At 44.1% G+C, this 15,310-nt stretch overlaps 1 protein-coding gene across 1 annotated transcript; it reads right to left on the minus strand.

Moving 5' to 3' along the window:
- Positions 1-997: 997 nt before the first annotated feature.
- On the minus strand, positions 998-3,086 carry LOC106978624 (olfactory receptor 2G3-like). Its single transcript, XM_015076318.3, has one exon. It carries the CDS (start codon positions 2,286-2,288, stop codon positions 1,344-1,346), a length of 945 nt encoding a protein of 314 aa, XP_014931804.1. The 5' UTR covers positions 2,289-3,086; the 3' UTR covers positions 998-1,343.
- Positions 3,087-15,310: the final 12,224 nt, after the last annotated feature.

A 15,310-nucleotide genomic window follows, 5' to 3' on the forward strand; every position in this document is an offset into this window, starting at 1 on the left:
TAACATTTTAAATGATTTGGGTAATCATACTGCTGATTAGGTATTTGGCTGTCCTAATCCATCTATAAAAATATTTTATTTAACTCTGACCACAATTAACGCAATTTCCATCAAATGTCAATCAAATTCTATCATATAAACAGAGAAATAGAAGCACTAGTTTGTATAAACAACACCTAAGGCACCTTATCAATGTCTTCTTAGTAGATCATGTTTTTTTTCCTCCAATGAGGTCATTTTTTTTTAAATCATTCCATTCAACTTACCATATTCAGCTAGAGTTACTTATCTGTATTAAAATAATTGCTTAGGATTAATCCCTGTTAAAAGCATTTTTTTTTTATAAAACCACATTTATAAAACAATAACACATTGTAAGTATGTTGAAGTAGTCTCTAGAATTAAAGCCAATAAGGATTTTGATAGTATTTTATAAATCGATAACTATTATGAATATAGGGAAAGCATGGCCAATATTTTCACACTTTAAAAATTACCCAGATTTTCAGCTGTGCTTTCAGAACAGATAAAAACTTCATATTCAATATGAAGAAAAAATTTTATAAATTCTATGAAATTACAATATCTGTGAAAGGAAATGTTATAATGGCAAAGACAAACACTTATTTATAAATAAATCTGCCTACTTTTGGGAGATTTAAATATTCACACTTAATGACAATACTTCAAATTGTGTTTATTTGCCCTCAATTCAGGTATAGCACTAAGGGGTCAATTGAGAGATTGGGGGCTGCTCTGTGGTAACAAGAGACGTGTAGTAGAGAAACAGTCACGTTGGTCGTTCTCCTTGGAGACTTTCTCTGTGGCTGGGAGAGATCAGAATGGTCCCAGGTGCATGGAATCCCAGACGCCCTGCTGAATATGTGAGAATCAACAACCCCTGATAAGACAAACCGTCAGGTAGCTGTGGGTGTGCAGGGCCCTAACCGGCCGGCGAGCTGCAGACGCAGCCCCCGCTGCAGAGCCCTGTCCTCAGCTAGACCCACCTGGCAGCCATGACCAGCAAGAGCTGGAGCTGCCTTCTGTCTGCTCATGGCGATAGTTCGTTACCAGAGCAATAACTCCGGGATTCCTGGAAGTATGATTCATGTGCACATGTTCCTGCCTCTAAACGTGTTCATGTATACACAGAATCTTTACAAATTAGCCAGAAAAAGACACATAACAGTTTGGGAAAGGAGGATAAAAGAAGGGCTTAGGGTAGTAACTTCAGGACGCCATTGAAAGGAAATGTCACTCCTGTTTTACTGCGGAGCCGAAGCTGTGACCCTTAGACGCGGGATGTGTAAATCCTCGGCACCTGGGGAATGGCTGAGTACGTGTCACGGTTGTCCCTGATGTGGGTCCCTCCACAGCAGTCTCCTCAGAGCCCACTTAATCTCCTTGTTTCTCAGCGTGTAGATGAGAGGATTAAGCGAGGGCGTCACTACAGTATAGAAGAGGGTGAGGAATTTACTGTGGTTCTGCGTGTACTCGCTCTTGGGTTGGATGTAGACAGAAATTATAGTCCCGAAGAACAAAACCACAACCAGCAGGTGGGACCCGCAGGTCCCAAACGCTTTCCTCCTGCCTTCCGTGGACCTGATTCTCAGCACACTCCTGGCGATGCAGCCGTAGGAGACCAGAATCAGCCCCAGCGGTATGACCACATAGAGGACGATGGCTATGGAGAGCTCGTTCTCCAGGAAGGTGGTGTTCACACAGGCAATTTTAATCAGGGCGGGCTCCTCACACATGAAATCATCCACCCTGTGGTGGTTGCAGAGAGGCAGCTGGAAGACCAGGATGGTCTGAAGCGTGGACTCCACAAAACCACTGCTCCAGGCCACAGCCGCAAGCTGCCGGAGCAGCCTGGGGTGCATGATGACGCCATAGTGCAGGGGGCGGCAGATGGCATTGAAGCGGTCATAAGCCATCACCGTCAGGAGGATGCACTCAGTGGAGCCCAGCCCCAGCGCCACATAGAGCTGGAGCACACAGCCCGTGTAGCTGATGGTCTTCTCGGGGCCCCTGAGATTCACCAGCATCTGTGGGACAATGCTCGTTGTAAAGCAGAGGTCCAGGAAGGACAGATTCGACAGGAAGAAGTACATGGGCGTGTGCAGCTTGGGGTTCAAGAAGGAGACCAGGATGATGGCTGTGTTCCCCACCAGTGTCAGTACATATATGATGGAGATGGCCACAAGGAGGACCTTCTCCAGCCGGGGCTGCTCAGAGAAGCCCAGCAAGATAAACTCTGCCAGGTTGCTAGAATTTGTCCCTTTCATTCCTCCCTACCTGAGAGTCACCTTTCTTTGTCATTCCTGTTTTATTCCTGCGGGAAGAAAATCAGGTCTCATAACCACTGGAAAAATAACAAAGTGAGTGAAATGAGCATTTGGACACTGGAATTAGAGAAACAACAGACAAAGATAAAATTATGCAAACAAATATAATAGGTTGACTTGTTATCCGGAAAGAAAGACAAATATATTGTCATGAAAATACTAAATGCATTGAAAGGAAATATACAAACATAGGAGAGACATTAGAATCATACACTGAACCAGATTTGAGATTTATATACCAAACCACCTGAGGATTAAAATACACAGGCCATCAATGCACACACTGTGAAAAAGCAGAGAAATGGAAAAGGTGATTGGTTCATATAGATAGACATGTGCTAGACAATATATGTAACAGATAAGTTGAAAGATCCATGTAGTAAGCAAGGGTCTGAGAGAAGGTACACAGAGTTGGAGACACATAGAATTTTTATACAGGAGCAGTGAGACATGGTTATCATTCATATTCATTGTGTTTCTATGAAACAAATAATTACTGACCTGATAATAGCATTAAGGAAAACTTCTGTGATCTCCCTATTTGAGTCATAGGTCTACTGTCTTCATGAATATTGCTGTCTAGGAAAGTCTAATTCACAGTCCCCAACAAGCACACTCTCTCCCAGTGGGTCCCAAGTCCACACGCTTTAATATGCTTTCACTACAAGAGCATCTGAATTCAGTCATCTAATGCAATCCACTGACATTTCATAGAGTAAATGGTGTAAAATGCATCAGTGTCCTTCATGCTATTAGCCTGCAGAGATTAGGAAGTGCAGTTAGGAACATCAGTCCCTCTGAATGCTCGGTCCTAGCGTTTCCAAATGACTGGGCAGATGGATTACCTGTGGGTCAAACCTAAACAGGTTTCTTACAATAAAAAAACAAAAATATCCAATGAAAATTCTCTTCAATATCCTGACCAGAAAATATAACTGTATTTCTAAGAGCCCTCGGCCATTATAGCTGATCTTAGGCAATCGTCATATAATCCACTTTAAGGAGAATAAGTTGTTTATTTTCCTCAGTACTCATGGCAATCATCAGCTGCAGTTTGAACTCTGGTTGAGTGAAACTGCTGTGTTTTGGGTGAGTTCAACCCTCCTTCCAGAATTGAAACAAAGGAAGGAAACTAATTGAAACAAAGGAAGTAGTCACTGTGTTTACCATATGTCCCTGTGACCACGTGGTTTGGTGGTAAAGTAAAACCCTGAATTGTGTGGTACAGAATTGACTTTGGTTTAGCTGCTAGGTTTCCTCCCCCAAACTGTGAAGAGGGAAAGCTTGCGGCTACTGGGTCTACAAGAAACACAGTGCGTGGGGGGCCCACTTGGCCCAATGCAACTCTACATCACCACGATTTTGTCCTGGGGTATTTCTGCTCCAAGAATAACCCACATTTTCCCAGGTGAGTCCATACTGAAACTCTCTTTTCACATTTCTGTGAACCAAGATGCCAATGAGGGGATTTATGTCTGCAAAGAGAAGGAGAGAGTCAATTTTCCATGATTAAAAATATAGTGGATGTTGGGACACATGAAAACCTCATCCTGTTCACTGCTAAAGGGAACCAGCTCTGGATGGCCTGGACTTTTAAAATAAACTTCCTTTATCTTTTTCCACACATGAGAAAAACAGCCCTACCTTCTAGGAAGAATGTCAATCCAGAAGCTGTTGGAGGCTGTGATGAAAAGTTCAGTCTTGATCAGAATTCTGGGACAGGCAGTGGGGAATCTGCGTGTGGGCAGCCTATAAGCTGTGATCTCTTGGCTCAATCACCCTGCAGGTGGATGGAGGTTGGCGAGTTCACTCCTCACACATTGCTGGAGCTCCTTCCCAGGCAGCGTCCCGTCTATATCACAGGGAGACTCCTGTCTCTGGAGAGAGAAGGGCCTTAGAGGCTTGCACTTCTGTGTCATTGGGAGGCAATCAATCCTATGCCACTTTCTGAACATACACACATGCACATATACATGCACTTTGCTGTGAAGGTGTCTGTAACCGGCCCTCTGCTATCATGGTAGCCTCCCATCACGAGCTCTGGGATGGAGGGGCAGTGAGAAGAGTCTTCCACTCTAGGCATCGTGGAGTTTGCCAGCCAGAAAGGCCACGCACCTGCTTCCATCATGTGAGGTGCTGTCTCCTTGCTTTCAACAGTAAAATGCAAGAGGAGAGACATAAACTGGAGGTGAAGGAATCAGAACTTGAAGATTTGGATAATCCTCATTCATCTCAGAAGAAGACAGGATTACACCAGCAGAGACACTGATAAATTGGACCAACGGGCACAGAGACGAAAAAAAGAAGGCAAGGTTGTCAGACTCCTGGGTTTCTACAGGCTGGGAAATGGGGCAGTGTGGCTGTGAACGTGTTTTCTCCTTCAAGAAAAGTGAAGAATGACCCTGAAGACAAATCAGGGCTCGGGGAGCTGCCCAGAAGAGGGGGACACAGCTGTCCCCTGTGCAGCCTCAAAGGGTGGGAGCAGCTCTGTGGTGGACGCTGCCCAGAGGTCAGCACGGCAGACACAGGGCCAGCATGATGCCCTGTGGACATGGAGGTCAGAGCTCATGACAAAGAGGATTACTGCAGAGCCTTAAAATTGAAAGGAGTGTGTCTCCTGTTTTCTGGGCACTCGGGCTCTGCAAGGCCACAGAGAAACTGATATCAGGAAACTGTCTCCTTAGCCAGCAATGGTGTTGCTCCTGGTGACGGGGTTGATTTATAATGGCATTTGGAACATGTGGATTCTGTTCATGCCATGATTCCATGGACATGATTGTTATTAAAAATAAATCTTAAACATTTGACCAAAATAATAATGATAAAAGTACATAAACTATGCTACTCTCTAGAGGTGATGGAAATACCCGCTTTGTGCTCGCCCTGGGTCTTAGTGCTTATTGAAATGGTTGAAATAAGAGTTCTAATCATCAAAAGTAAAAACATCAATCTGGGAGAAATTGGCATTTCATGTTAAACATTATTAGGAATAAACAGAATATGAGAATATTCCAGCCAAGACCCGCCTTCCCCGGCCGGTGCCCTAGACGGCCCAGCCCAGACCTGCCTTCTTTGGCCTGTGCCCTGGATGGCCCAGCTCCACTGTGCAGGGTGGTGTTGACTGAGCAGCCTGGGCTCTGCACGATGTCACTCTGTGTGAAGGCCAGCATGTCCAGCTGCCTGACCCTGGAGGTGCTTTCGTGCCCGAGTGCCCCAGGCCAGTCAGGGTCCTCACCAGCACTACTGTGGTGACAGTGGCCACTAATTTACAAGCTGTTGTGACACGGAAATGTGACATTAGCCCAAGGCCACTTGCATATTAATAGAACCACCAGTAAGAATTCTACCTGTAACCACACACGTGCTTCCAAACCTCTGGGCACTTAGACCTTCGTCACCCATTTAACATTCAACCTCAGGCTTTCAATCACGTCTAAGGCCACTCTTCCTGCTAATTCCCCCAGCCCTGGATAACCTCTGCAAGGTGCGGGGAGGGGGAGCACAGGCCCCACACATGCACGGGGTCCCAGCAGCACCCCTCACCCTCCTCACCTGTCGCTCTAATTCACATGCTCTCCCTGCTCTAACACAACTGGTGAAGGCCTGGCCTGGGCTGCAGTCAGATGGGCAGTGTGGTCTGAAGGTCAGAGGTCATGACCTCTGCTGTGCCATGGTCCTTCAGCTTTACAGCAGAGCCCACCCACCCACCCACCCACCCCAGGAGCTTGGCAGTCACCCTCCAGCCCAGGATCACAGCCACACTTCTAAAGTCTCCAAGCTGTTTCTTTCAGATCTTATTTTTTCTCCATGATAAGTCTGATTATTCTGTAAGAATTATTTTCCATACATGACCCCACTACTCTCACTGAAATGGCCCCTAATGATTAACAAATAAAGTTCCAGGTTCTCCACCATTTTTACCTAAATTATCTCTCCTACAACATGCCCTATTTATCCTATGATCAGCTTGTTCAGTTAATATTTAAACACTCAGAAGTTTCTGAATATCTTTTCCTTTTATTGAGGTTATGAACCACACACCACATCTAGTTCTCAAAATCTCACCAAACCTCATCCTTGGATGAAAAGCTTGGAGACTTTAGAAGTGTGGCCTTGATCCTGGGCTGATCGCCCATGACCTCATCCTCTGAACTGCCCAGTCATCTTTCATGTGCTAATCAGTGGATTTGTGAGAAGAAAATCTTCCAAGGAACTCAAGGTCTCAGTTATAGCTAGGGGAGAGACTCTGGGAAGTGGCAGGAAGTTCCTAGGGGATGAAAGGACCCATTACAAAAGGACTCCTGTGATTCTTGTTGCGATTGTGAATGGGATCAGTTTGTCTTTCTGTTGCTTCATTATTGGTGTATAAAAATGCAACTGATTTCTGTACATTGATTTTGTATCCTGCGACTTTGCTGAATTCATGTATCAGTTCTAGCAGACTTTTGATGGAGTCTATCGGGTTTTCCATGTATGATATCATGTCATCTGCAAAAAGTGAAAGCTTGACTTCATTTTTGCCAATTTGGATGCCTTTGATTTCCTTTTGTTGTCTGATTGCTGATGCTAGAACTTCCAACACTATGTTCAACAACAGCGGTGAGAGTGGATATCCCTGTCGTGTTCCTGATCTCAGGGGGAAAGCTCTCAGTTTTTCCCCATTGAGGATGATAATAGCTGTGGGCTTTTGATAAATGGCTTTTATGATGTTTAAGTATGTTCCTTCTATCCCAACGTTCTTGAGGGTTTTTATTAAGAAAGATGCTGGATTTTGTCAAAAGCTTTTTCTGCATTGATTGAAAGGATCATCTGGTTCTTTTCTTTTATTAATGTGATGTATCATGTTGATTGATTTGCAAATATTGAACCAGCCTGCAGCCCCGGAATGAATCCCACTTGATCATGGTGAATAATTCTTTTTATATGCTGTTGAATTCGATTTGATAGTATCTTGTTGAGAATTTTTGCATCCATATTCATCTGGGAATAAACCTAACCAAAGATGTAAAAGATCTGTATGCTGAAAACTATAGAAAGCTTATGAAGGAAACTGAAGATACAAAGAAATGGAAAAGCATTCCGTGCTTATGGATTAGAAGAATCAATATTGTTAAAATGTCAATAGTATCCAAAGCAATCTACACATTCAATGCAATCCCAATCAAAATTGCACCAGCATTCTTCTCGAAGCTAGAACAAGCAATCCTAAAATTTGTATGGAACCACAAAAGACACCAAATAGCCAAAGTGATTTTGAAGAAGAACACCAAAGTGGGAGGCATCACAATCCCAGACTTTAGCCTCTACTATAAAGCTGTCATCATCAAGACAGCATGGTATTGGCACAAAAACAGACACATAGACCAATGGAATAGAATAGACACTTCAGAATTGGACCCACAAAAGTATGGCCAACTAATCTCTGACAAAGCAGGAAAGAATATCCAATGGGAAAAAAGACAGTCTTTTTAACAAATGGTGCTGGGAGAACTGGACAGCAACATGCAGAAGGATGAAACTAGACCACCTTCTTACACCATTCACAAAAATAAACTCAAAATGGATAAAGGACCTGAACGTGAGACAGGAAACCATCAAAACCCTAGAGGAGAAAGCAGGAAAAAATCTCTCTGACCTCAGCCACAGCAATTTCTTACTTGACATATCTCCAAAGGCAAGGGAATTAAAAGCAAAAATGAACTATTGGGACCTCATGAAAATAAAAATCTTCTGCACTGCAAAGGAAATAAACAACAAAACTAAAAGGCACCTGATGGAATGGGGGAAGATATTTGCAAATGCCATATCAGACAAAGGGCTAGTATCCAAAATCTATAAAGAACTCACCAAACTCCACTCCTGAAAAACAAAGAACCCAGTGAAGAAATGGGCAGAAAACATGAATAGACACTTCTCTAAAGAAGACATCCAGATGGCCAACAGACACATGAAAAGATGCTCAACGTCGCTCCTCATCAGGGAAATACAAATCAAAACCACACTCAGGTATCACCTCGCACCAGTCAGAGTGGCTAAAATGAGCAAATCAGGAGACTATAGATGCTGGAGAGGATGTGGAGAAAGGGGAACCCTCCTGCACTGTTGGTGGGAATGCAAATTGGTGCAGCCACTCTGGAAAACAGTGTGGATGTTCCTCAGAAAATTAACAATAGATCTACCCTATGACCCAGTAATAGCACTGCTAGGAATTTACCCAAGGGATACAGGAGTGCTGATGCATAGGGGCACTTGTACCCCAATGTTTATAGCAGCACTCTCAACAATAGCCAAATTATGGAAAGAGCCTAAATGTCCTTCAACTGATGAATGGATAAAGAAGCTGTGGTTTATATATACAATGGAATACTACTTGATAATGAGAAAGAATGAAATCTGTTCATTTGTAGCAACATGGATGGAAGTGGAGAGTATTATGCTAAGTGAGATAAGTCAGACAGAGAAAGAGAGATACCATATGTTTTCACTCTTATGTGGATCCTGAGAAACTTAACAGAAGACCATGGGGAAGGGGAAGGAAAAAAAAAGTTAGGGAGGGAGGGAGCCAAACCATAAGAGACTCTTAAAAACTGAGAATAAACTGAGGGTTGATGGGGGGGCGGGGGCGGGAGGGAGGGAAAAGTAGGTGATGGGCATTGAGGAGGGTGCCTGTTGGGATGATCACTGGGTGTTGTATGGAAACCAATGTGACAATAAATTTCATGTTTAAAAAAAAAAAGAAGAAGGACTCCTGTGCTTTGTGAAGGAGGTTGGACTCTCCTGTGAACTCTGGCAGCACATCTTGTATTTTGTAAGATCACAGACTCTGGAGTCAGATCAGCGTAGGTTCCAGAACCTGGGCAAGATATTTCTCCTCTAGAAGATAAGGTTTCCTCATCTTTATTGAGTGGAACAATAGTGCCAGTGAGTGATGCGTGAAATGATGTGTGTAACGTGCTTGGTGGGGAGCCTGGCACCCAGCAGAGCTCAATCCACACTTACCTGCTGATTTGGTGAAGGTGAGAGCAGTGTGTGGGTGCCTCACCCTTCCTGCCTGCCGTGTGCTGGCTCTCTCCCCCCTGGACTCCGTCTTTACAATGTCCCATGATCTTTCTGGTCAGTTTTAAGTGGTAAAAATGCCCACGTTTAAGTAATAAAGTATTCTCATGTCTGTGATTGAAGTGTCTGCCATCAGGCCTGGTCCAGCTGGAGAACCTGCAGGGGAATTGAGAGCTAGGAGGGTCTCTGTCTCCACCCGGTGTGCGCTACTCTCGCCTCAGGCACGGGCTGTGAACCTGCCAGTGGAAAACTGCGGAGGGAAAAGGACACGGGCGACAGCAAAGTTCACTCCATAGCTAAGGGCTGTTTCCTTCAGCTTCTCACATTTATGTATTTTGGGGCAATTACTATAAATCCATTCATCACGTTCACTGAACAGTCAATATCTACCGCTTTCTCCCACTCCGTTAATTCCAGGCCAGACTGCTTGGCCTCCCCTGAAAGTCCTTCTGGAGCCTTCCTCTCCCTCTGCCAGCCTGTCAGGGGTGTGGACACCAGTCAGGCTGGGACCCTGAGAGACACAGAAGGCAGAGCCCCTCACTGAACTTAAGAGACATATGAATGGGGCGCGAGGGGGGCTCCGTCGGTTAGGCGTCCAACTTCAGCTCAGGTTGTGATCTCGCGGTCCGTGAGTTCGAGCCCCGCGTTGGGGCTGACAGCTCAGATCCTGGACCTTGCCTCGGGCTCTGTGTCTCCAACTCTCTCTACCCCTTCCCCACTCACGCTCTGCCTCTCTCTCTCAAAAATAAACATTAAAGAAATTTTTAAAAAGGAAGAATGAGTAGAGTATGTATGGATGGGAATTGACAGTGAAAGGGGATGGGCAGAGGTAGGAGCGTGCCCATGTGTTTGTGCTCAGCGGTATGTATGTGGGTTACTGGGGGTGCATTTATTAGAATTAGAAAGTATACATGTAAACCAGTGTGTTCCTTGGGGCCCTTTTATATTGTTGTTATAGTATCACTTCCTTTCACTCTTTTGAAAGACCATTCTGCACCTGTGCTGCTGTTGGATGCCCAGACCCAGATCTGCAAGTATATTGTCACATGCTATGTTACATGAACATAAGGGTTAATCATTGAGAATGACTTAATGTATTTTACTTTCATGATTATTTTTCACAAGTAACAAAACAATTTCAAGATGTGCAGTTATTATGAGGGAAGAATTATGAAGCCTGAGGACATGTGCCCATTTGTCTTAAACATGACACACAGTGATGGTCTTTGGAAATACGCTTTGTCTCAGTGAGTGTATTTTAAACATTTTCATTTACAACTGGACTTTCAAAAGCCCATTACAAATCTCGGCCTCTTTAATCTTCTAGAAGGTAAAACATCTATGCTGAGGCCACTAACGTACACGCCACCAGGGAACCTCCTCTCCCTGACCCTTATCCCCATGTTGAGATTCAGCTACCCGGTCATCAACATGCAGGCCCAGAAGCGGACTCCTTCCTCAACACCATGCACCAGAACAGGCCAGGAGGTTGGGTGTTTGTTTTTTTTTTAATTTGAACATGTTAAGATATTTTTATTATTTATTTACTTGAGTATATTTGACACACAATGCTACACTGGTGTCAGGCGTACAAGTGATTGGACCAGCTAATATGTTATGCTGTGCTGCCCCAATGCATCACGGTTACAGCATCACTGTATGTTCTAAATGCAAATACCATACAATTTCACTCATGCATGGAATTTAAGAAACCCAACAAATAAACAGAGACGGGAAAGAGAGAGAGAGAGAGGCAAACCAAGAAACAGACTCTTACCCACGGAGAACACACTGATGGGAGGTGGGAGGATGGGGGAACAGGTGATGGGGATGAAGAGGGCACTGGTCCTGAGGAGCACCAGGTGCTGCATGTGTGAAATCACTGTGTGCTACACCTGAAACTAGTGCTACACGCATGTTAACTGACATTTTAAAAAATCTTGGAAGAAGAAAATAAATGCATCACGTGAATTTATATTAATAAGCTAGTGGACTAAAAGAGTTAACTAGTCCGTGAAAGAAATACTTTTGAAATTATGTGTGCATAATGATTAAACATTTAGAACACAGATATAAATGATTAAACATTTAGAACACAGATATAAATGTTTATTACTTCCAAGAGCCAAATGTTTGCCATTTTCTAGGAAAAAGAACCACTAAAATCTCCAGAAGCTGACTGTCGTTTATATAACAAATACCCTTGGGGAAAGGGGTTCTGCCGGCAGCTCAGTGGGTTGAGTGTCAGACTCTGGGTTTCAGCTCAGGTCACGATCTCACGGTTCTGGGGACCAGGCCGCCCCCCCCCCCCGTCCACCCCCCTCCCCCCCCCCGTGGGGCTCAGAGCTTTCAGGTTGGGATTGATTCTGTCTCCTCGCTCTCTGCCCCGCCCCCACACTCGCGCTGTCTCTCAAAATAAACAAACTTTAAAAAAAAATCCTTGAGGAAAAAAATCACTTCAAAATTATGGTTGAGGAGCTGAAACGGTATTTGCGTACATGAAACATCAATGTCCTCCTGAATCCTCCTCATTTACACGGTTTCTCAAGCTACAGACTGAGCGCATTGTATCCTTCTAACAGTTCTTTCTCCCTTATTTACCTTTTTGTGTGATAGATTTTACCTCGGCTCCTGACACTCACGTCTCAGGAAAACTGCTTCACGACGAGCCTCCGGAGCCCTTCTGGTCCGCCCGCTCTGGCTTCTGCGGGACCCCGCGGTCCCCCACCACTGGGACTTCAAGGCAGCCGGCCCCCCCTCCTGCCGCAGCTCCACCTGTTCCGGCGCGTTTCTCCACGTGCCCAACGACCCCTCCCGGCTGCGCCTGCTTTCCACCCTCCCCACCAAGACGCCAACAATTCCTGACCACCGCCATCTCGAGCAACAGTCTCCTCTTTATCACAGGAAAAGCTTTCATTCACCTTGTGGTGCCCTGTAGACAGATTGGATCAGAGAATCTGGATTTTAACTGCAAGGCTTCCTTTCTGAGCCTGTGGGATTTTTATTGAAGTGGTTTTTTGGTTTTTTGTTTTTTTGTCTGGGTTCATTCGTGCGCAGGAAAAGAATGAGCTTATTACCTCCGGTCAGGGTGAAAAGGGGTGTAGTTTGTGTGGCCAGCCGCCGGAGGCCCCACTTCCCAGGCTCCTTTGTTTGCAGATCTTGATTGACTTAGGTAAACGAGACCGTTTGGGGCATCCTGTCCTTCTGATGCTGCACTTTTAACTCCACTCCTGTTTTCACCGAAAGAGAGCAAACCCGTGACAGTCTAGACCCCCCTCCTTCAGTAAACGCAGAGCCCAGGCCCGCTCTCTCGGGGACAGCGAGGGACAGTGACTCGTTCCTGTTGGCCGTGGCTACAGGCATCTTGCGATCAGGGGAACCACAAGGCCCCTTCCGACCACAATATTGGTTATTGATAGGCTGAGACCAGCACAAAACAATAGGAAAAGGACCTGGAAAGGAGTGATCAATAAATCAGCTAACAGCTCTTCAGTCTTGTACTCTCCTCCTATTTGGATCCAATATGTGCTTATTATTTTCAATTGTTCTAACACGAATTCTTACCTCGTCAGTAATTAGATGCCCACTTATGCTTACATCTGAATGGAAAATCAATCACCCGAAAATATGGGTAAATTAATCCTTTTTTGGGTCTCTATAATATGGAAAAAACATATGACTTATTTTTTCTCTACATACTTATAGAAAGTGTGACACACATCTTTTTTTTTTTTAATGCTTATTTATTTTCAGGGAGAGTGTGAGTGGGGGAGGAGCAGAGAAGAGAGAATCCCAAGCAGGCTCCACGCTCAGCAAGGAGCCTGACCCAGGGCTCGAACACACGACCCTGGGATCATGACCTGAGCCAAAATCAAGAGTCTGATGCTCAACCAACTGAGCGACCGGGTGCCCCTATTTTTTTTTTTCTTTTTGACACAAGGCTTTAATGGTGGTAACTGAGCTGAAGCTGTCATTGCCAAAAGGCATCTAGTCTATTCATTGTGTTTGGAATTACTCTCTACAGGAAACTGTGCTACTATTAACCTGGCCAACAATGAATTTAAAGTAGTTGACCTATGAAATAAAAATATCCTCCCCAATGTTTCCTGAATAAATACAAGCTGAAATGTAGCCATTGGCAAATGGCTATCACTGTTTGCAAGCAACATAAAATATTCTTATAAAATACATTTCTTCATTTGTGAAATACTTAAAAGGTCATAACAGATACAAAATAAAACAAGAAGGCAAGTGCACTGAATGCCTGTGTGTTTGAGAGATTCATAACAAAGCATAGACCTCCTGACCAGTGCCTAACACTTGGAAGAAAGACATAAAACTGCAAATACAAGGACTAAAAGAATCACTTTTGAGGCAAAAATGATGGACACACGGAGGACCAGACCAGACAGCATCATCTCTGAATGGTGGAAATCAGGTCACTGGCTCCCAGTGATATACATCAGGAATAAAAATGATACTACATACTACGTTTTTATAACTGTACAAATCTTTATTGAATAAAAAGTTGAGATGCATTTTTTGAGCTTAGCACACATTTTTCTATTGTTTTATCCTCATAAGCAGCAACATAAACATTTTTAAAACAGAGTTCTGATTAGGCACAGTAAATTGAACAAAAATGTTGATTCCCATTCCTTTCTAAACACCATAAAGATTACATTACATAAAAGCTGATGTGAATCTATAAGGACAAGCAGGCTGGAGAGGGACCGACAGCCAAGAACAGATGGATAAACTTTTGGAAGACGTGAGACGAGAAGGATGGGAGGAAGCCAAGGAAGGGGGGTGAAGCTGCTCTCAGAGGACTGGCGAGGCAGCTGGTAAGAGCCAGAACTGGAGCCTCAGGGCAGCCTGGGGAGCAGGCAGGTGTCAGCAGGACTATCAAGACAGAAGGGTTTAGAAATGTGCCCTAAGGTTTATAGCAGCACTTTCAACAATAGCCAAATTATGGAAAGAGCCTGAATGTCCATCAACTGACGAATGGATAAAGAAGATGTGGTTTATATATACAATGGAATACTACTTGGCAATGAGAAAGAATGAAGTCTTGCCATTTTCAGCAATGTGGATGGAACTGGAAAGTATTATGCTGAGTGAGTGAAATAAGTCAGTCAGAGAAGGACAGATATCATATGTTTTCACTCATATGTGGAAGTTGAGAAACTTAACAGAAGACCGTGGGGGAGGGGAAGGGGAAAAAATAGTTTCAGACAGAGAGGGAGGCAAACCATAAGAGACTCTTAAATACAGAGAACATACTGAGGGTGGATGGGGAGGTGGGGAAGAGGGGAAAGTGGGTGATGGGCATTGAGGAGGGCACCTACTGGCGTGAGCACTGGGTGTTGTATGGAAGCCACTTGGCAATAAATTATATTAAATAAAGAAATAAAGAAATGTGCCCAGCAGGCGGCTCATGACAGGATAGAGAAGACAGAGGCTGACAGGTGTCCTGTGTGGACAATCACATCGTTTCACTCCCACTGTGCCTTCTGCTGCCCCAAAGGTGTGATAGAAGGAGAAATAAAGGCTAATGTAAAGGAGATAGGAGCAAAAATCTATGCTGAATGTTCATTTTGGTGGCTCGCCCTGAGGAGTATAGATTGGCAATGCTCAGTAGCTTGGAAGAAGAAAATCTAGATCAAATTCGGGAGCATCTGTCTTGCTCCCTGTCTACGTGGCTATGATCTTGGGCACGTTCTTTGATTTTTCTGAGTTTGGGGACTGCCATCAGCTAAATAGGAATAGTTCAAATGTGCTTCCCTAATTTATACAGTGGCTATGATTACCAAATGAATTAATAAATATCTTATGTTTATTAAATACCTTGTATGATAAATATGAGTTAGAATGAAGAGCCATTATGGGAGAGACACATGTAAAAA

The sequence above is a fragment of the Acinonyx jubatus genome, chromosome B2, assembly GCF_027475565.1.
Source record: "Acinonyx jubatus isolate Ajub_Pintada_27869175 chromosome B2, VMU_Ajub_asm_v1.0, whole genome shotgun sequence".
Taxonomy (NCBI): domain Eukaryota; kingdom Metazoa; phylum Chordata; class Mammalia; order Carnivora; family Felidae; genus Acinonyx; species Acinonyx jubatus.